Source organism: Megalobrama amblycephala, unplaced genomic scaffold (assembly GCF_018812025.1).
Source record: "Megalobrama amblycephala isolate DHTTF-2021 unplaced genomic scaffold, ASM1881202v1 scaffold201, whole genome shotgun sequence".
In the NCBI taxonomy this organism is placed as follows: Eukaryota; Metazoa; Chordata; class Actinopteri; order Cypriniformes; family Xenocyprididae; genus Megalobrama; species Megalobrama amblycephala.
In genome coordinates this window covers 1,354,434-1,375,811 of record NW_025953337.1, presented here as the reverse complement: position 1 = coordinate 1,375,811, position 21,378 = coordinate 1,354,434, and the positions used below count along the sequence as shown (strand labels likewise).

The 21,378-nt window shown below is 37.4% G+C and overlaps 1 protein-coding gene and 2 long non-coding RNA genes across 4 annotated transcripts; 2 read left to right on the top strand and 1 right to left on the bottom strand.

Moving 5' to 3' along the window:
* The first annotated feature begins 7,570 nt into the window (after nt 1-7,570).
* Nucleotides 7,571-16,010, top strand: LOC125260961. Of its 2 annotated transcripts, XR_007183176.1 has the most exons (5): nt 7,571-7,777; nt 12,690-12,855; nt 13,789-13,848; nt 14,135-14,257; nt 14,344-16,010. It is a non-coding gene; the product is annotated as an uncharacterized LOC125260961 (long non-coding RNA). The 2 variants fall into 2 exon arrangements; XR_007183177.1 differs by having other exon boundaries at nt 12,690-12,867; nt 13,789-14,257.
* Nucleotides 16,011-16,055: 45 nt separating this feature from the next.
* Nucleotides 16,056-19,442, bottom strand: LOC125260962. Its single transcript, XR_007183178.1, has 3 exons — nt 18,848-19,442; nt 18,248-18,304; nt 16,056-16,782 (listed from the first exon to the last, which is right to left on the bottom strand). It is a non-coding gene; the product is annotated as an uncharacterized LOC125260962 (long non-coding RNA).
* Nucleotides 19,443-19,445: 3 nt separating this feature from the next.
* On the top strand, nt 19,446-21,159 carry LOC125260959 (gastrula zinc finger protein XlCGF8.2DB-like). Its single transcript, XM_048179504.1, has 3 exons — nt 19,446-19,530; nt 19,919-20,041; nt 20,214-21,159. The coding sequence occupies exon 3, from the start codon at nt 20,219-20,221 to the stop codon at nt 21,011-21,013; it is 795 nt and encodes a 264-aa protein (XP_048035461.1). The 5' UTR covers nt 19,446-19,530; nt 19,919-20,041; nt 20,214-20,218; the 3' UTR covers nt 21,014-21,159.
* The last annotated feature ends 219 nt before the right edge of the window (nt 21,160-21,378 follow it).

The window sequence follows — 21,378 nt, the reverse complement described above, 5'->3', positions numbered from 1 at the left end:
TTTCCCTTGTTTTTGTATGGACTGTTTTTGTGGAGTTTGACCCTTGCCTGTTCTGGATTACCCATTAAAGCTGCATTTGGATCTACCTTCTTGTCTCTGTGCCATACGTGACAGTTTGTTTGTTTGTTTTTTAAACTTTGACCATGTTTAGCAAGAGAATCCAACACTGTAAATAAGTAAGATTGTATAAAATAGCATTAGATCCCCCCTTTAAGATATTGGCAATAAAATGGTCTTTTTTCTTATAGGGTCCAACACAAATAGAAAACTTATCGTTAAATACAAGAACATTACCAGAAAGAAAAGCCTCTTCTAAAGTGAAAGTGTCACGGTATGCACACAAACAAGATGGTAAATCCAAGCGCAGCATTTATTGGGTAATCCACAGTCGTATATCCAAAACAGGCAGGGGTCAAGATCCAGATATCAGTCCACAAAAACAAAAAGCCAGAGATACAAAAAGGTGCACGTAACAAAACATTAACAAACCACAAACAAAAGCCGAAACAACTCAGTATAAATAGACAGACACTAATGACAAACTCAAGACAGCTGGGTGCAATGAAATGAGGATAATGAGTCCGGGAAGTGGGTTATGGGAAATGCAGTTCACAAAGGGTGAGGAACAGTCTGGATTGGAGTGCCCTCTAGTGGCTACCTAGGGCACTCCAACTGGTGATCATGACAGAAAGTGAAATTAAATGTTCTTGCCTGTTGACGCAGACCAGAATCTCGAACAGCAGCCTGATTCTGTTTATAGTGTTTTAACCAGATATACACAGTGTAAGTTATATATGCGTGTTAATTCAATGCCTATCAAACTCTCTCAGTACAAGTGGGGCCAGCATGGGCAGGGGTGAGCTGAGCCTACCCAAACATATGTCTTGCCCACAATATATATATATTTTAACCTACATGCTGGGTTCAGCCTGCTGGGTCATTTTATTGGGCTGTTTTAAATGCCCCTATTATGGCAGCTGAAAGGTTCCTATTTTTGTTTTGGGAGTCCCAATAACAGGTTTACAAGCATGCAAGGTCAAAAAACACTTTAATTGTCTTATGATATACATTGATTTTAACCTTATTTGCTCAACAACTCCCAAACATTCGACAACTGGCCGAACCCCTTGTTTGTGTGACAATTCTGCGGTGACAATTCGACGGTGTCAGTATAAGTGCTTGCGATTCATTGTATTATAATGATGATGATGCTCCACTCTGTTCTAAAAATAAAGACTCAATAAGAAATGTTTTGTGTTTATGTTAGTGAACCCCTTGTAAACACTCAAACAGTTGTACATGTGCCCAACACAGAAACTATTAAAGCACTGCGGTACACCAATGATTGTTCCCTCTAATTTTTTTTCTCGATGAGCAAAACTTTTCTCTGTTGAGACATTTTGGTCACCTGCAAAAACATACTTTATATCAGACCTGTACAAAGAACACACACACAAAAAAAATGTTTATCTGCAACTGTAACATTTAACTTTAATGTGCCGTTTCTATTTTATTTGACCCTTGAGTACAGTATACAGTGAAAACAAGCTTGCATCATTTAGGTTCATTGTATTATTTTTTAATGTATTAATGAGTCTTTACCAAGAAATTCCATTAAAAAATAATTTCTGTCCTCCTGCAGGACAGCTCCACTCTGTTCTAAAAATAAAGACTCAATAAGAAATGTTTTGTGTTTATGTTAGTGAACCTAGCCCACAGCTCTGTGGTAAACACTCAGAGTTTTGTTAATTCTGTGCCCACAGTTATTTCCACCACTTTTCATTCATGGTTTTATTTACATTTCTTTTCGTTTCGCGTTGCGTGTTGAGGTATTAGCCCATTCTTACATTTGGCTCATCCCGCGATCTCAACGTATCGTTCTCTTTCTTGATAAACCGCAACCGGTTCTAACTCTTTGCAACAATAACTCAGCGGTTGTCCAGAGCACTGCAATTATTTCTCATTTAAACTACTACAATCAAAAGGATTTCCCCACCATTTTCATGTCTGTTCTCTGTATTTTTTCTGCGCGGCCGCGGCTTCAGAAGTGCGCGGCCGCGCACGCGCGCATAGAGGGAACATTGATTATAACTCCAAGTAATAACAATGAAAACATTTGACACATTTCTAGACAATTGGGAGCGAACACAGCACAAGGTTCGGGTTTCAAGTTTTCCCTGGTGTCTGAACGCGCAATAAGTGGGCAGACAATATGCTAATGTTTCATTGTGATGTCACACAGAGAAACAGCTTGGGATTCGTTTTACAAATGACTCATTTAATTGACTCTGAGTCTACTCTTTTGAGAGACAATAACTTTATATACGATGCACTTTCAGATTTAAAACTTTGCAGGATGTTTTTATTCACTTGGAGCTATGTTACACACTACATGAAAGAAAATTTTCAAAAATCCATAATTGGGGCACTTTAATATTTATACCCGTTGCTGGGTAGTTTTTCTGTAACTGAGCCGCTGGGTCATTTTTACTGCCAATACAAATGATGAACCCCCTCTGGCCATCGGGAGCACTGTGCTTTTCCCATAGGCCGGTCAAGTAGTGGGCCAATTGCCGAAGCAAAGGATCCTTAAGGGGTAAATAAGGTACAAAGATGACCTTTTTGAAAGAGTACTGGCCCAGTGATTGCTTTTGTAGATATTTTTTCTCAGAATGTGTGAAGTTTATTGTGCTTGTAGAATGTGTGGTACACAAAGTAACCTACATTTCTATAAAATGCAAGCCTTTGAATAAAATAAACATCACATTATTTTTTTGTAGAAAGTTTTATATATTGTTTATCTGCATATGTATTTCCTACTTCTGGCATCAACAAGTTTGTTGATCACAGTTACAATATAATTTATTTATTTATTTATTATTATTATTTTTTTTCCATAAACAATGTGGTTTAGAGGAGATAGAACACAAAATGAAGGTCAGTAGCAGCAGATGACATCTTTTAAAATCCTTGATGATTAATCATATTGTGATCCTGCACACATCATTGTAAAATATGAAACCTTCTCTAAAATATTCTCATGATTTAAAGTGTTTTATGACTGTACAAATATTTGTATGACTGTACAATGAACCTTAACAATTCACTGTAACTACACAGTATAAAAAAGATAATAAAAACAGTATGAAACAGTGTGTTCATATAAGACATCCATGACAACTTTTACGTCATATTAAACAAAAGTTAAGTGTTAGCTACTTTTATTTTTGTTTCTTGTTCATTTTTCTTCACAGTATGCTTGATTTTACAATCAAGCATAGGTAAGTAAATAACTTACTATAGTATTTTTTTCACCTACTGTAGTAATTAGTGTTTTTGAACCATAATATAGTAAAATACTTTAATTTATTGTGGTAATTCTATAGTTGCTGTGGTAATTTATCAACTGTAATATAAACAAATTACTTTACCCAATACTGTACTAAGTTTTCTACAACTGTAGGGTATATTATACTACAATATACACTACAGTTTACTGTAGTAAAAACTAAAGTATACTACAGTAGGCTATTAAAGTTTATCAGTTCACTATAGTTAATACTAGAGTATGCTGTAGCATTCATTAACAAGTGAAGTTAATAAACGTAATTTCGGGAGGAGTACGCCCATCTAATGTTCCAATTAATACCGAGGTATAAAACCAGCATCTTACCTCTTCCTGTTGTAAGTTCTTTTGGCATCCCTCCTCCTCCCCTTCTCCTCCTTTTGTACTTATTTTTGCCTGTTATAGGGGGGCAATCGGAGCTCGAGTAGGATATTCTTTCCGAGCCCCTCTATATCAGACAGCAAGCCAAATCTGTTTACCACTTACGCTAAGATTATATGGGCACATGAACTCGTGAAAGTGTTGTAAATACTATAATATATACAGTATACTACAATTTACTATAGTATGGTTCAAAAACACTATAGTATTTATAGTGTTTTTTCACCTGGGGTATTTTATGTTTCTGTAGGCTATTTATTATAAGAAACTGAATGTTTTGAAGCTCTTAAAGCTCAAGAACAGTTGGTGAATTCACTGTTGTTGTTTTATCGGTAAACAGTCATTATGGTTTGGACACAAAACAAAAAGGAAGTTTAGTGTTTAGTGTAGGTTGGGTGTTACAGATTTCGATACAACACCGCAGTGCCGCTGGTTCTGTGGCTTTAATTACAATTCTTATTAAGTCATTATAGAATGCAATACGAGACTGATTGAAAAAATAAGGTATATAAAATGGATCAATATACCATGCTATTCTTAGTCCCTTGAGAAGCATTGCAGAATCATTAATTATTCAAATGCAACTGCAAGCCAAAAGATATGATTTGAATTTTTGAGGGTCCTTGTCCATGCCAATTTTGTCCTTGCAGTGCCTTGTCAAATGTATGGAAATTAGAGCATTTTAATTAGTTAACCTCAATTTGACAATTGAGATGATGTTAGACAAATTTTTACTGTATTCAAGTACAGTACATTAGCCTGTGTGGCTATGATTTTTTAGCTAACGTATTACATTAGCTAGTAGCTTATAAGTCATGCATGTTAGCAAGACACAAGTTAACGATATTTGTCTTTTGGCTAATTAGCTGTAAAGTCAAGGCACTGGAAGCTAGTCTTTTGTTCATCACCAATCACCAACACACAAGCTAAGAAAAACACATATAGGATAGGAGCTGGGTTTGGGCATTTAGCATTTTTGTTACAATACCTAGGGTGTATAAAGCACACGGCGAGGAGATTGATTAACTCAAATGACAGACAGCTGTGATGAATGGCATTAGTGTCCATGGATACTGATTGTGGCGGGAAACTAGAACAAAAGGAACATGTGACAGATAACAGATGACAACAAACTAACTGAAAGTCCATGTGACTGTGACATTACGCCCCCTCCCGGAAAGGCGCGTCCTCGCGCCGTAGAGAGGGAGGAAGATGACGATGGGATGTAGATGACGATGTTGGAGGTGGTTAAGGAGGCGGACGGCTCACCGGGAGGAGGCGGAATAAAGGAGTCCAGGGTGGTGCAGGAGGAGGTGGTGAAGGGTGGTGGATGGCCTTAAACAGGGGCTGCAGGATATTGAGCCAGGCCACAGCCAGGATGGTGCCCCACGGTGGCGTTGGAGGGAGGAGCCAGGGAAGGTAGAGGTAGACCGCCATGGGGAGGACCGCAGTCAACAACGGCGAGGATGGAGCCCACCGCATAGTTGACATGCTGAGGTGGTGGAGAGATGGTGAATATCCAAGCGGCCGCGACGAAGCCGCAGCAACGACCTCCGGCGATCGAGGAGTGGATCTGGAAGTCTGAGGACGTGTTGGAGCAACCGAGGGCGGAGACGGAGCCTGAGGTAGGGCGGAGCAAGCCGTAGTGGAAGGGGTGGAGGACCAGAGAGCAGCGGATGGTCCGTAGGTCTGTAGCGGAGGCGCAGCGATGTCTGACCCAGGTGGAGCCGACGTTCCGAGGGAGTCCAACGTGGTTGAAAGGCCGATGGTCACTTCCGAGGTCGAAGGTGGAAGGAGCACAGGCGCAGGAGTCAGGGCGATGGATGGAGACATCTCGAGAAGGTCCGAAGCTGGAGGCGGGGCTTCGGGCTCCTCGTGCCCAGGAGGAGACGGATCTCGGCAGGCCCGAGATGGTACCACGCTACTGAGAGGAGGTGGTACTGTGGGACTGAAGGGAGACGTAGACGACTGGATGGCACAGATGGCTGTGGACTGGGAAACAGGCTGGAGTTCCATGCAAAAATCCACATACTGTAGTGAGTCACAGGAGGGTTGGCATTTAAGTGGGAGAGGTGCGCTGGACGGGACCAGCACTACAGGGGACAGAACAGGAGCGAGAAAAACTTCCAGTCCCTCGACGTCCACCAACACTCCCTCGGCGATGGTAGGTTCGGCCGGCTCACACACCTGGTCAGGTTCACACTGCTCGGGCTCCGTGGCGATGTTACCCCCGATCGCTCTTGTATGCGTGGGCGGCTCGATCGTGGCGGTCTCCATCGTGCTACCTGCGGTGGGCTCAGGTCGAAAATCCTCGCCGTCTGGGTGGTTCTGGCTGGGCACTGGCTGGGGAGTGGGGCTGGTGGCAACTCCGACGGTGAACGCTGATCCACAGGACGCCAGCACCCACTCCACATAAGACATGAAGCTCCCTCGAAGACCCTCCCCAGACAGCTGTGCTCGTGTGGTGTTGTTGAGTCCGGTGTGCAGGAACGAGCACAGATAGTAGTCCGGGAAGGAGGTCTGATGTGCGAGATCCAGATATACTTCTAAATGTCTCTCGAGGGAGCTTTCTCCCTGCTTAAGGCACAGTAGTTGAACGGCAGGGTCCATAGTGAAAGCAGGAGTGAAACACGGAAACAAAAACACTGAACACGAAAACAAAAAGAAAATACAAATAACAAACACGTCGCTTACTGTTTCGGTCAGGTGTTCTGTTACAATACCTATAGGGTGTATAAAGCACACGACGAGGAGATAAGATACAAACAAGTCTTAGATAATCCAACTGGAGAGTACAGGAACAGGACAGGACCAAACACCAAGGTACACACAAACAACACCCGACAACTAACTGAACAGATACAGAACCTTAAATAGACAGACTGATTAACTCAAATGACAGACAGCTGTGATGAATGGGATTAGTATCCATGGAGACTGATTGTGGCGGGAAACTAGAACAAAGGAACATGTGACAGATAACAGATGACAACAAACTAACTGAAAGTCCATGTGACTGTGACAATTTTAAGATAAAGATGACAACATCAGATGAATGATTCTGTTTAGCAAAGTTTCCAGCAAAAGTTCTTTCAGTTCCTGTTCTCTTTATTGTATTAAATGAGTCAGATTACTGAGATTCTCACCTTTTGTCGTTAATGGCTCTTGGAGCCCCAGTGCCATTCTTCGAATAGTTATGCTGATTGGATTAGGACTTGTGACACTCTAGAGTCTGGGGCAGGTTCCTATACCTGAATACTTCATTTCCATGCTTTGTTTAAGGTCGTCTCCCTGGTGCTTTGTCTCTATCCCTAAGCACTGCCCTCTAAAATGTATATAAACTTCAATGTACACTGCCTTAGTTAGACTTGATGACTGCAGCTACCGACAGCACGTGTTCTCAATAAAGAATCTGCTGAAGATACATCCAAGTCTCCTGGTCTTCGCTTCTGAGATTTCCAACATGACAATCAAATTATTGATATCAAAAATGAACATTGTTACAATTCAATAGTTGATATCAAGAATAGATATTTGCACTAGTAACAAAGTAATTAATGATATCAAAAATTATGATTTTTACAGGTAAGAATTGTATTTCTGATATGTGAAATTAGAATTTCAACTAGTAAGAAATCGATTCTTGATAATTGAATTTGAATTGCAGCCTATGGTGACATTTTACTAGTGAAAATAGAATTGTTGATATCAAGAATTAGCATTGTTACGAGCGGAAATGTAATTCCTCATATCAAGAATTCATATCCTGAGAATGAATAAAAGTCAAAACGGCTTGCCATAGTAGGGAGGGGCTGCTGCCTGTTTGTGTGTCTGATGCTGATGTGTGCTGCACTGCTGCGCGAGACGCGGAGACGCGGAGACGCGGAGGGAGGGCATCGGACCTCGACAAAGTCTCCCACCCTGATATTTTGTTTTATTCAATAAATATATTTGTTTGACAGGGAAGCTGTGCGCAAAAGGAATAAATTCATATTTTGTTACAGATTTGGCGGAAACAACTTCCAGAAGAAAATGGGGGGAACAGAAAGTGTAAGTCATATATTTTTAATTTAAATGTTTGACATAGCTAACATAATTATGCAGTTTATGAACTTAATAAGTAATTCACATTATAATGCAATTGTTGTTTTGATATAACCTATTACTTCTTTCAATTTGGTAGTTACTTGAAATTTAGCCACGCTACATTTGTTCATTTACCAGATGCTCTGTGTAAAAATGTCAGATATCATCACTGACAAATTATTTAAAAAACGTACACAATGATAATTAATATAGGCAAAACACTTTCACAAAAATAATTGGAGTGTTTCAGAACAGTTAAAACATGCCAAGTGGGGAATATGGTAAAACGAATTAAGAAAAAAAAAACACAAAATTTGAACATTTGACAGAATTTGAAGAAGTTTCCAAAGCTGCGGTGTTGCCATTTTAGGGATTTTGTCGCCAAATTTTTGTTTCTGCAACTTTGATTAATGTTTTTCCAACAATGAGCTATTTTGGCTATATTGAAATAAAACTAGCAATTTTGGGGGGATTTTTTTTTTGTTTGGGCAATTAAACTCTGGTTGGCCACACCCTGCAGTATCTAACGTTCGCGCTCAATCCTGCCCTGAGCATGCGCACTGAACACACTCACAGACAGCAGTAGGCTACGCATGAAGAGGTAGTTAATAGAGCTGTATGGGTGGAAAAAAGTTATCAGAGGGTCTGTCCAGCAACTAATGATGAATATAGCGAAGTGTGGACTTTCTGACTAGCATACCGGTGATAGCAAGTCCGTGCTGCTGAAGGACAAAGACCCAGAGCAAAGATTATAGAACCCAAGAGGCGACACTTTGAAACTTTTTGGTTAACAGCCACTAGATGGCGCTCCGGTAGCGCGGCCGCCATTATGAGGTGAAAATAGAATCCTTCACATCTTACGCACCCAAAATTTCACTGCCAAATCAGAAGCGCAATAGACCAGTTTTTTTTTAATTAAGTCACCAGTAAATTGTATGGCTCCTACAGTAAATGTTGTATTGTTTTATACAGGGATGGGCTGTATTTGATACATGTATTTCAGATATGTATTTCAAATACAAAATAGTATTTTGTAATTTGTATTTTATAGGGTTGATGAAAATTGGTTTGTATTTTGTATCAAAATACTATAGTGTTTTGTATTTTTGTAGTTTTAAAATACTATAAAATACTTTGTAGGAAGTCTACATGATGACATCATAAAATGTGGCCTCTGATTGCTGCTTACCTAGTTTGCCCAGACTTGTTGAGTTCAGAACAGATGTTAAGTTTTGGTGTTTGTTTTGGTAGCCTAGGCTAAATAGCTTACCAATTTACATAATGTTCTTGAAAACTATTATACTGAGCAGTAGCCCCCTATATTTATGATTAACAATCAATTGATTATTTAGTTAGAAACTAGTTGCTATGAATACAGGTGCCATCAGTTGTCCTCTTATAAATAACTTGTTTGTCATTGAGTCAGTGTTGCTGATGCAAAGTAGGCCCTTAGTTACCAAACACCATCTAAATTAGGATACAATTATGGTTACTTTAAAACTAACCTTCATCTGGGTGATCAGAGAGATATGTGAATATTTGATCCACAATATGTAAATTTTCACCGCTAGAGGTCGCTTATTCAGTCGCGTATCCTTGATTTTGTGGAATCATGGGATGTGTTGTCTTCACATCTACAGCCAGTGGAAAAGAATCAGGATGGGACTCGGGCAGAAATCATGTTCATGGATGAGATTATTAATGCTACTGTAGTATGAAGCAGAGCAGGGCGAGTCTTGTGGGAGTTGAACGAGGCCGCAGGAGCCATTGCTAATGAGAGACGAAAGTGACACATGCACGCCTCGAGAGCAGCGGAACTTTGATTATGCCACAGTCGCTGTTTCTGCTTTTTTCAGTTTAGCATATGTGTAAAGCAGCACTGTTTATCAAATTAGATACATTTGTGTGTTGAAAGTTGCTATAATGCTACTCTGCATTTGTTTGGCGGCTTCTATGAGACACTTGTTGCAGCCTGTGTCCTGGTTAAAATTGCTTATTTCTCTGGATTTAAACATTCTTGGAAACATTTGGGATAATGTACACAAGTCAACAAAATACAGTCAAACCAAAAATTTTTCTGACATTTTTGATATATTTTTACTAGTGTGTGCAGGACACTATAGTTAATTTATGTAAGTGAGTATAGCAAAATAAAGTAAACTGTGACAAATTATACCCAAATATTCTAAGTACAGTGAACTACCAGTGAATGTGATACAAATTTGGAACCAAAAATTATTCAGACACTTTAACCTGACCATGTTTTGCTTCAGTGTTATCTGACATTAGATCAATTTTTTTTCTGACACAGTTTAACTACTTTTGGACACTTTTGCTTTAACGGACATTAGACAACACTGCAAAATCAAGCTGTTATATTCATATATTTATTGTCCAACATTCCCAATTTTTCTGATGCATGTCTTTAATTTAATTTCATATGTTGGTATTAATTCAGTGTTTATAATGCTATTACTTGAACTTCAAAGAATTTGAACCCAAAATGGTTTCTAGAGAGCAAAGGTTTTGTGAAAAAAGTGGAAGACTGAAACACAAAGTCTGTCAAATAAACTGTTAAAAGGATTTGATGATCACTAGTGATAGTATTTTATTCTGTGTTGTCATCATTCAGGTTGGATTTCAGCTTTAATGTATGTTTTTTTTTAACAAAGCAGCTGATATTGCCATAGAAACTAGAGGACTGCTGACTTGCTTTCACCACAAAATGGCGGAAACGCAGGGCCGCTGCTGGGCGCCGGTGTTACAATGGAACGTCCTATTGACTGTCGCTTCCTGTTAGTGTATATTCTTTGCCCAGAGTAAAAATCGATCAATTACTGTTACCCCAGACCTCCCCTGAAAGCAATATGGTATGTATGATATTGATTTTTAAATGGGATAATCTGTTATTATGTTTATCAGAGCTTGGCAGACAGATAATTATTATATTATAAGACTTATTGATTATATAAATATTATTTTTTATAATTCATAACATATATATATATATATATATATATATATATATATATATATATATACACACACAACACATAAAAATAATCCTAGTCTGTCATGTACAATATATGACATTTAAAAAAAGAGTTTGTTTGCAGAGTGACAACTTTTTTTTTTTTTTTTAAATCGTGAGTCAAAACAATGACACTGACATATTTTATATTTTAATGCAAGTTGCTTTCAGTTAAAACAGCTCAAACATGCATTTTAGTTTGGGACTAGATTAAAGGGTTGGTTCACCAAAAAATTTAAATTCTGCCATTTCTCACCCTCATGTCGTTCCAAACCTGTAAGACCTTCGTTCATCTTCAGAACACAAATTAAGATATTTTAGATAAAATCCAATGGCTCAGTGAGGCCTGCATTGCCAGAAATATAATTAACACTTTAAAATTTCAAATCAGTGGTTCAGAGCATGTATCAAACCAAAGTCATGTTAACCATTGAAATTCTGTAACGTTTCAAAACACTTATGGCATAACAAAGCCTCATTTACTGAAATCATGTGACTTTGGCAGTTTGATACACGCTCCGAACCACTACTTCAAAACAAAAGATTCGTAAAGCTTCGAAGCTTCATGAAGCAGTGTTTTGAAATCGCCCATCACTAGGTATTGTTGAATAAAATTGTTTTTTGGCCCACAAAAAGTATTCTCGTCGCTTCATAACATTAAGGTTGAACCACCGTAGTCACATGAACTGTTTTAAATATGTCTATTTTTCTGGGCATCTAAAAGTGTTAATTATATTGCTGGCAAAGCAGGCCTCACTGAGCCATCGGATTTTATCAAAAATATCTTAATTTGTGTTCCGAAGATGAACAAAGGTCTTACGGGTGTGGAACGACATGGGTGAGTTATTAATGACAGACACACAATGGTAACCACAAAAACATCAACATTACAAAAACTCTTTTAAATGTCAAACATATCAGCAAGCATTAAAGACTAACAGATCTTTACTTTCACTAAAATAAATAAATAAATAAAATAACACTTAATTTCAACATTTACCTTATCCAGTCCTATGCAAAGCATGCTGGGAACTTGAAATCCACTGCGTAATTTCTGAAGTTATAACGAAATAAAAAAATCAATTAATGCAGAAATTTGAGTTTAAATTACACTATATTAAGTTGTATGTAATGATCAACATTATTATGTCAACAGAACTCTACAAAATAATGTTTGCAACTTTAAAGGTTTAATTAAAATAGAATTTTTAACTTGCATCTATGCATTTATTTAAGTCGTGTTAACAAGTCACCTGAATTACTTTTAAGAGTGTATACAGTGTTTTATTTTAAATTTGATTTCTTTATTCAGTTTCTGTTGTATTTCTTACTTCTGTTTGGTAGACCTACCTAAAAAACTCAGCACTCTTTATTTCATTTGTATCTTTATATTGTATTTATTTGTCCTATTTATTTGTCCTATTTTTTACTTAAGTTACTTAGCCTTGTTTTCGTTTTTGCTGTGGTATCAAAACAGGTGTTGAGAATTGTGAAATTTCACTCTAATTTTGGTATCATACCAACATGATTTAGTGTTCATCATAGGCTGCAGTGTAACCTGATCAGAAATTAGTATAGAAATGGCTGCTATTTGGCATTTTGTGCACAGACGATGGTATCAAATTGATAGATGTCTGAAAGACATGTATTTATGGCCTTCTCTGAATTTTGGATGTTCACTCCTGTATTTAAATGTGTTTGTCACTCCTGAAACTTTACACTGTGTCTGTGGCCATGTTCCTGTGAACCGATAAAATCTATACAGTGAATTCACTCTTTATTTACAGTGGATAAAAGCATGCTATTCCCTATGAATTAATACAATCTTAATGTCACATCATATAGTCAATTGAGACAGAGGGAGAAATGGATAGAAGAGCGGTGGAACTGGACAAAAGGGAGCTGGAACTGGACAAAAGGGAGCTGGAACTGGAAAAAAGGGCGATGGAAGAGAATAAGGCTGAAGCAATGAATCCTGTGCAACACATCCAAGAATCAGAGACGCCTAACAGTAAGAATTATGGTATTGATTCACATTTTGATTTATGCATATGATGACAGAGGATCGTGAAATAATTACAACTTCATAATCTCAGTAAAAGCAAAAACAACAAAAATAATTATTTAAAAAATAAAATCATAAGGAAATCCCTTTGCCTAATAAAATGAAACTGCAATTGGTCAGTGTTAAAAGGTGAAATTATACTTAAATTGCTATAAAAAAAATATGGGGAAAAACAGAAGATGTGTCCTTGATGCATGGTAAAAACTGTAAGAAACTGATAAACAAGGTGATGGTAGAGCCTATGTGACCTGTCCCATCATTTGATAGAGCAAAAAAAAAAGGAAGCGGTTATTTACACTAAGTGACAATAGCAGCATTTTCTTAGCGATATGCTATTAACACTTGGTGAAAATAGTGATAGATTCTATTTACACCATGTATCAGTTCTTTGCAATAAGAGTAAATAGTAATTATATGCTATCTATACTTTATATTATATTACAGATATTATTTTAACTCAGTATTTTTGTACATTAACAGGATGCAATAATATTACCCAATAAAGTGTTCATACCCAATAAACACTTTTAATATTATTAAACACTCGTTTGTAGTTTATTTCCACTTTTAGAACATTATTTTCATTTTTATTTAAAATAAATACGAGCTCTGCAAAAGGCGTATTCGAACCTGCGTTAATCGCGTTAAAAGTCAGGTGAGTGGCCCAACCAGACATTGGTGGGCGGAGCTAGTGTAAATAGCGTTGGCCAACAAGGCACGCTATTTGCACTTAGTGTAAATAGACGCTTCAAAAAGGCAGGAAACTTACATTTCCCCTGTTTTGATTTTTTTTGCTATTTTTGATAAAGCATCATCTTTATGTCAGTTTTATTGTGCAATTCAAACAATGAGTGTTTGTTTGATGCTCTTTAATGACAGATCGCGGTGGCTGCTTCATTAAAATGGACCAAGCTAACATCAACTGTAACGACTGTCAGGGTTTGATCTTCCTTCTGTTTTCCTCTTTCTTTGTTTGTGTTTCTGTCTTTTCCATGTGTGTTCGCGCACAGCTGTTTGTGTTTCACAATCAGCACTTCCGCTCTTTTGAGCTCACCTGTCTCCCCTTATTGCTTGATTTCTCTGCTGTATCTGTGCTTCCTTTCTCTTTGTTCTCTGCCAGTGTGTTCTGTGTTTCTTGTTGTTCACCTGTAAGTTTTTCCTTGTCTAGTATTGTTATTTTTTGGTTTTGTTTTCTTTTTATCTCACATATGTTTTCTCTGCCCAGTTTGCGGTCCAATTGCCGTTTCCTCTCTAGAATCCACTGATCTTGGACAATTCTGTTGCTGCTGACCATTTGGACTGTTACTGGTGCTGGAGTTTGGATGTGAACACCTGCCTGATTCTGATTGTGAGTTAGGATTTCCCTGTTGGTCCTGTTTGCCCCTCGCCTGACCATCCTATCTGTCTGACATTGATTCTCGTCTCACAATTCAGATTTGATTGCCCAGGACTCTGACCCCTGCCTGCCTGCCCATTCTCCTCTCTACTGTCCAGAGCTGATTCTTCATCAATTCACATCAAGTTACAGTACAATGTGAAATCGTAATTGAAGATAAGAGGGTGCTAAAAGGGTGGCACCACAACTTCAAAAGTGGTGGAGCAAAATGTTGTGATTTTGGGGTGTAGTGGGGAATATTATTTTGTGATTCTGAATGCTTTACAACAAGGTTACCTCAAATAACAAAAAACTCCTGTACACTTCTCATCAGAGCTAATTACAAAACACAGTGCCTCAGGGCTTTAATCCAACTCTACCTCAAATTTCTTTATAGAGAACCCCTGCCCCATTTTTACCCAAAACGGGGTGATGTGAGCATAATGGGGCACTAAAAACACTCATGTAATATGTGTTTCGTTCATACTGGTAGCCGGAGGCGCCCTCATGCCAAAAAGTCCAAGACTCAGAAATAATAATACTTTGTGAGGTTACAAGAAATCCTTTATATGGACAAAGGCATCCAGCTTTCACAGCTCAATATAGCAGATAGAAATATTTTGACTGATAAAACAACAGGAAATAAACACACGATTGTGAGAGTGTATGATTTATGTGCTTTTCAAGCCATCTCGGGTATTTTCATAAGAATCTTAATTCTTAATGTTATATTATAATGCAGTGCTAATTGACAATTTTTACTTAACCATTCATGGCTTATTTTGATTTAATTCTGTCAGCTTCAGTCTAGCAAGATGTTCCACTCAATGTTATGTGTAGCTAAACATTAACTATTGGCTGTAGCCTGCATCCACCAGATCATGAAGGGAGCATGCATTACTTCAGGAACTACGGTGGACTTCATATAGCATGAATTGCTGCCAACGCTCAACTGGACAACAGCCAAAAATCGATGTCATCGCAACACCTCAATCATAGCAAGTTAGACTGCAAACCTTTATGACCGCTGCCTGCATCGCCTCGTCAATCAATATGGTAATATCCTTACAGATACTTAAGGGGATAGTTCACCCAAAAATGTTATTTCTATCATCATTTACTCACCCTCATGTCGTTCCAAACCTATATGAGTTTCTTCTGTTGAACACAAAAGAAGATATTTTTAAGAATGTTGGTAACCAGACAGTTGATGGTAGCCATTGACTTCCATGTTTTTCCTACTATGGAAGTCAATGGCTACCATCAACAACTTGAGGGTTACTGTTTGATCAATATCCTTTAGTTCATATGAGCTGAATTTACCTAATATATGACTTCAGGGCAGCCGTGACCTAATGACTAGAGAATCAGACTGGTAACCTGAAGGTCACCGGTTTGAATCTCAGTACAGGCATGAAATAACTGAGACGCTCTCAAGCAACACACTGAACCCCCAATCGCTCAATGAGAGCCACAGGGTGTTTGTGTGTGTGTGTTCACTATTCACTGATCACTTCACATGTCACTTTCACTTTTCTCTTGACTTGTACTAAACCTAGCTAACTAGCATCAGCACTGTATAGTTGAGAAAACTATGTAAAGATGCTTTGGAAAACTGCATTGTGGAAAGAACTATGTAAATTAAATTTGACAATTTGTGATTACAAAATTAGTAATCTACACTAAGAACAGTCTCTGCTTCCAATAAACCAGACGACTACTACTACTACTACTACTACTTTGTGCATGTTCAATGTAGTGACGATGCAAGCTGCCTCTAAAAACATGAACGATTTAGACATAGTGACGAAACATGCTCTGTAGAGTGTTTGTCTGTTAAGGGCTGCTGTAGAAACATGCTGGTGCATAATGGATGGGGGACCAACGGTGTATGAGAAAGAAATGACTCATTCTAAGATAATAAAAACATTTTTTAATGGTTCGTTATGTAAGGTCTTTATACACCACTGAAAACATAGTTATGTATATTATATTGCATTTCTGTCAATAGATCCTCCCAAATTGTACACATTGCATCTTTAATGGAAACTGATGTTTAACTAAATTGGTTGCATTAAATTTTTTTTTTTTTTAAGCTATACGTTTATCAGATCATTCGTTACCCTGAGAATTATGACCTTGGCCTTGCAAGTCATCTTTACTTTTTGAGCTACAGGAACTGATCAACATAAAATAAAGTGTTTGCATCATCCTAGCACAAGTCAATTTTGACTAATAAAGACTTAAGCTATTACATGTCACTTTAATGAGCCATAAATAACAGTTTGACAAGTAAATATGCCACATTACATGAATAACTCCAATACTAACAGAAAAATGTAATTTCATGTTCACTACACACATTAAAGGGGTTTGAATCCTGCACTGCATCATGTATTTTCCTGAACACAGCAGAGAGAGACCAGCACATGGTATGGAAAATAAACATCAGGAATTGATCATGACTGGTGAATCTCCTGTTGGTGAAGGATGGAAACCTGTAAGATGCAACAGCATCCAGTTAGAACCACCTGACAGTAAGAATTCCATTTGAAATATATTGAAAAGATTTCACAAATTCTTTACCTTGAAAGGAGTATTTCACTTTAAAATGAAAATTACCCCAAGATTTACTCACCCTAAGCCATGACTTTTGTCTTTCTGATGAACATAATCGGAGATATATTAATAAATATCCTGACACATATGAGCTTTATAATGGCAGTGAACAGGACCAATGAGTATTAAGCTGAAGAACGTGCCTCCACCCATCATAAACGTGCTCCACACGGCTCCAGGGGGATAATAAAGGCCTTCTGAAGCGAAGCGATGCGTTTGTGTAAGAAAAATATCCATATTTTCAATTAAATTCATATTTATTTGTATAGTGCTTTTCACAATACATATTATTTCAAAGCAGCTTTACAGAGAATGCATGTCAACATTACAATTTAAAGAATGCAGTTAGCAAATAATGTAATAATTTAGGCAATTAATTTACAAACACTGTTAGCAATTTAACTGAAGAAGCAATGAGCTCCTGGAAAAATGAATTACATATTAACAATAATTAGGATTTAGAAATTTGGGAATGTGCATGTTGATCCAGATGATAGTCTTCTGAAGTCTTCTGAAACGTATCATCTCACAATTAATTTTTCAACCATGGGAAAAGAACTATGTAGATTAAACTTACAATTTAGGAAATCCTAACAGTGATTACAAAATGAGTAAGCTAAACTGGTTATTATCCCTTAATTAACACCACAATTAAATTGTCTTCTGTTACATAGGGACTACTGAACTAACATTTAGATGTTTATTTTAAAGTGCATTAAAAAGTATAAATAAAGCTCTGTAAAAACTTGCATTTTAATTGCATTTTGCGTTTTAACATGTTTTCAAACTTGTTGCCCCCATTCACTGCCATTATAAAGCTTGGACGCATCATGATAATTATTAATATAACTCAGATTGTGTTCATCAGAAAGAAGAAAGTCATATACACTTAGGCTCGCTTGAGGTTGAGTAAAGTTTGGTGTAATTCTCATTTTAAAGTGAACTAATCCTTTAAGATATTGACAGTTCATGTCCCACCCACAAATTACGCCTACAGTGTTTATATTCAGACTGTTTTAGACAGCCTTTGAGGAATATCAAAAGCCAGTACTTGTGTGACTTATCATATAGGCTACATAAACAGAGATAAGTAGCTCTGGCTTTAATATTCTTCCACAAGATGAATTAAATTTTGTTTACTAACCACTAGAGCGCCAAGAGTTACATAGTGTACCTTTAAGCATTTAACAAGGACTTTAAAATCAAATAAAAATTCGATAAACAGAATTTATAATAGAAAATAATTTGTGTGTGGTTTTGATCCTCAGAATAACTTGAGTTTTAATGGTTTGCAGCGCCACATATTTTCCTCCAGATGGCACCATTTGTTTTCATTTCAACCACCTGATCATGTTGAGTCCATCTTGATTCAGGAAGAGACTATGGAGCCCGGGAAGTCACCTATAGGAGAGAAAAAAAGGCAGCGGCTATTTGTTGTAAGAGCACAATTAGATGGTATTTACATTGAATGAAAATGGCAAATTTTGTTAGAAATAGCTGTGCAAGTGAAAATAGCGATTCTATTTAAAATAAGTGACAACAGCAGTTCTTTGTAATAAGTGCAAATAGTTGTTATGTAAATAGTGTAAATAATTATATTAAATGGATGCTGCCTTATTTGGGCCATAAAGTCCTCCCTACACCTACCTCTAACCCTACCCAATAAATCATTTATTGTTAAACACTCATTAAGCACTTTATTTCCACTTTTCAAATATGTTTATTTTTTATTGAAAATAAATTCCTTTCTGATATGTAATGGGAAAAGGGAGAAGAGCGAGAGTCGTGTCAAAAGCTATTCCACGCCATACGCCATACTTCCTACTTCCCACAAATTTAAAATTCCAAATATTGTATATTGTTTTGTTGTATTATTAAGCTAAATAACTGTCTTAAAATGCTATCATTGTTTGTGTAATGGTGTGTACAAAGTAGTGATGTTACGGTCTGTGCCGAGGCTTCGGAGCGTGTGTCGAGAAATCCCGGAAGCTTTCAGTGAAGCGCATATCGAGGCTTGTATCGCTTTAGATCAATGACGTCATTGATGACGTTCGAAGCCTCGCTTCTGCCTGACTGGTTCGAATGGTTCGACTGGATGTGGTTCAAATCTTGACGCGACATTTTGACAGACATATAAACCATGGGATCCCCTCAGAATTTGTGGTTTTAGAATAATAATATCGCCCCTCCTGCCTGTTATGACCAAAGAATTTGTTTACACACATTTGATAGCCCCATTCATTTGAAGCCAATACGTTTATTACACACTTATGTTATACAATCATATACAACCAGAAAATACACATTACATTCAAATAAATATATAAGTCTTTGTGGAAATTGATTTTTTCTTCACCGTTATTTCTAGGCCATAACTGCCGCAAAATACAGTGTATCACAGATCACATCGGGTCATCTGTAATGTATCTACTTGTTTTACACTCTTTGACCACCAGGTGGTATTGTGAGCAAATGAAGCCTCGAGAAATGAACCTTTTTGTGAACCACTTGGCTGAAAAGCTTCAATGCTTCATGAGGCTTCATCTCGCCATCACTAGTACAAAGGCTGAAGAAAGCAGGAGAATAGGTTTCCAAAGAACTCTAAAGGTTTACTAACAACTCAAAAGGTAGGCAAACACATCCAAAACTAACAGTGACAGGACAAAGAGTGAACAAGTCAAGGAGTACGTATACAAGAACTAATGAGGGAACTAATTAGATAATTGATGAACACCAGGTGAACTAAATGACTAATCAAACACACAAGAAAACTGGGTCAACTGAAGAAGAGCAAACAAGGTGAACGTAATGAAAACAAAGACTAAACTGAACAAAACCCTAACAGTTTGCGTAAGCAGTCTGTGAAGAGTAGTAATCAGGGAATTGCTTATAAACAAGTATTTGATAGAAGCTGGATAATTGAGAGTGATGATCATCTGCTAAATGAGCAGCTTCAGTCAGTGAAGCTGCTCCCACAGCCACTCAATGCTGGGGAATATTCCCATCTTCTCACAGGAGAAGAAGCAGCAGCAAGCAGGAGGAATTACTCCAGGAGAAACTACTTAGATATTATGTAAAGATGGAGATTAAAGGAAGAACCCTGCAGAATAAAAGATGAAGAGACAGAGGAACAAATAGGTTGGTGTTTTCCTTCATTCTCTTTAATGATGAAACCTGACAGAACAATACATCTAAAATCTATATAGAGGACTAGATTTGTGCTAAATTAAGGCTCACTTCCTGTATAATTATCTTGTTCTCATTCGTCTTTCTTAAATTGAATTGTGAGAATTTAATATGTTGATTTTAGAACTGATGGAAGCGAATGAAGTCCGACATCATCATTTCACAAATGAAGATGAAAACGCTGTTTCAAAGACTGAGAAGAATTTCACACAACAACCAGCTGGAAAAACTGGAGTCAAAGGATCTTTGACTTGCTCTGAGTGTGGAAAGAGTTACACACGTAAAAAAGGCCTTAAGAGACACATGCAAATTCACCCTGGAGAGAATCTGTTCACATGCACTCAGTGCAAAAAGAGTTTCAGTTACAAAGGAGACCTAAAAAATCACATGAGAATTCACACTGGAGAAAAACCGTTCACATGCACTCAGTGTGGAAAGAGTTTCAGTTACAAAGGAGACCTAAATAATCACATGAGAATTCACACTGGAGAAAAACCGTTCACATGCACTCAGTGTGGAAAGAGTTTCAATCGCAAAAGCACTCTTGGAAATCATCTGCACACTCACTCTGGAGTGAAGTCATTCAGCTGTGATCAGTGTGATAAAACATTTGTTTTTTCATCAGGCTTAAAAAGACACCTTAAAGTTCATGCTGCTGTGAAGCCTCACTTTTGTTCTTTTTGTGGAAAGAGTTTTTCAATACTGCAGTTTTTAAAAGAGCATGAGCGTATTCATACTGGTGTGAGACCTTATATGTGCTTTGACTGTGGGAAGAGCTTTACTAAATCGGGCACCTTAAAAACACACCAGAGAATTCATACTGGAGAGAAGCCGTACCAGTGCTCTTCATGTGGGAAGAGTTATGCCCGTATATCTAGTCTACAGACTCATAAGAAAAAGCAATGTCCGAAGTTGTCTAAGTGAGCAAAGTTCAAGTTCACATCCATCACTTTCAAGTAAATAATTTGATAATCAGATTTGGCAAACCTGGAATTTCAACAGAGTAAAATCGCTCACTCAGAAACTCTGTACATTTTGAGACTTTACAAAATAAAATGGAATAAAACTTATGTGACTTATTTAATGAATTTACCTGAAATCAAGGGGTTAAACATCGCTGTAACATTGATCAAGTGTGTTGCACCAGATGTTTTTAAATTCATACTTAATCAGGTATTTGCAATATAAGAATATGAAATTAAATGTCTGTGTAAGTGGTAAAGAGATTAAATGAATTTTACTGTAGATGGATTTCGGTCATTTATAAGGTAAAATTGCTAAACAATTAA

Bases quoted from the DNA above. Each gene is read 5' to 3' on its own strand.
- LOC125260959 (XM_048179504.1), top strand. From the start codon at position 20,219: ATGGAAGCGAATGAAGTCCGACATCATCATTTCACAAATGAAGATGAA.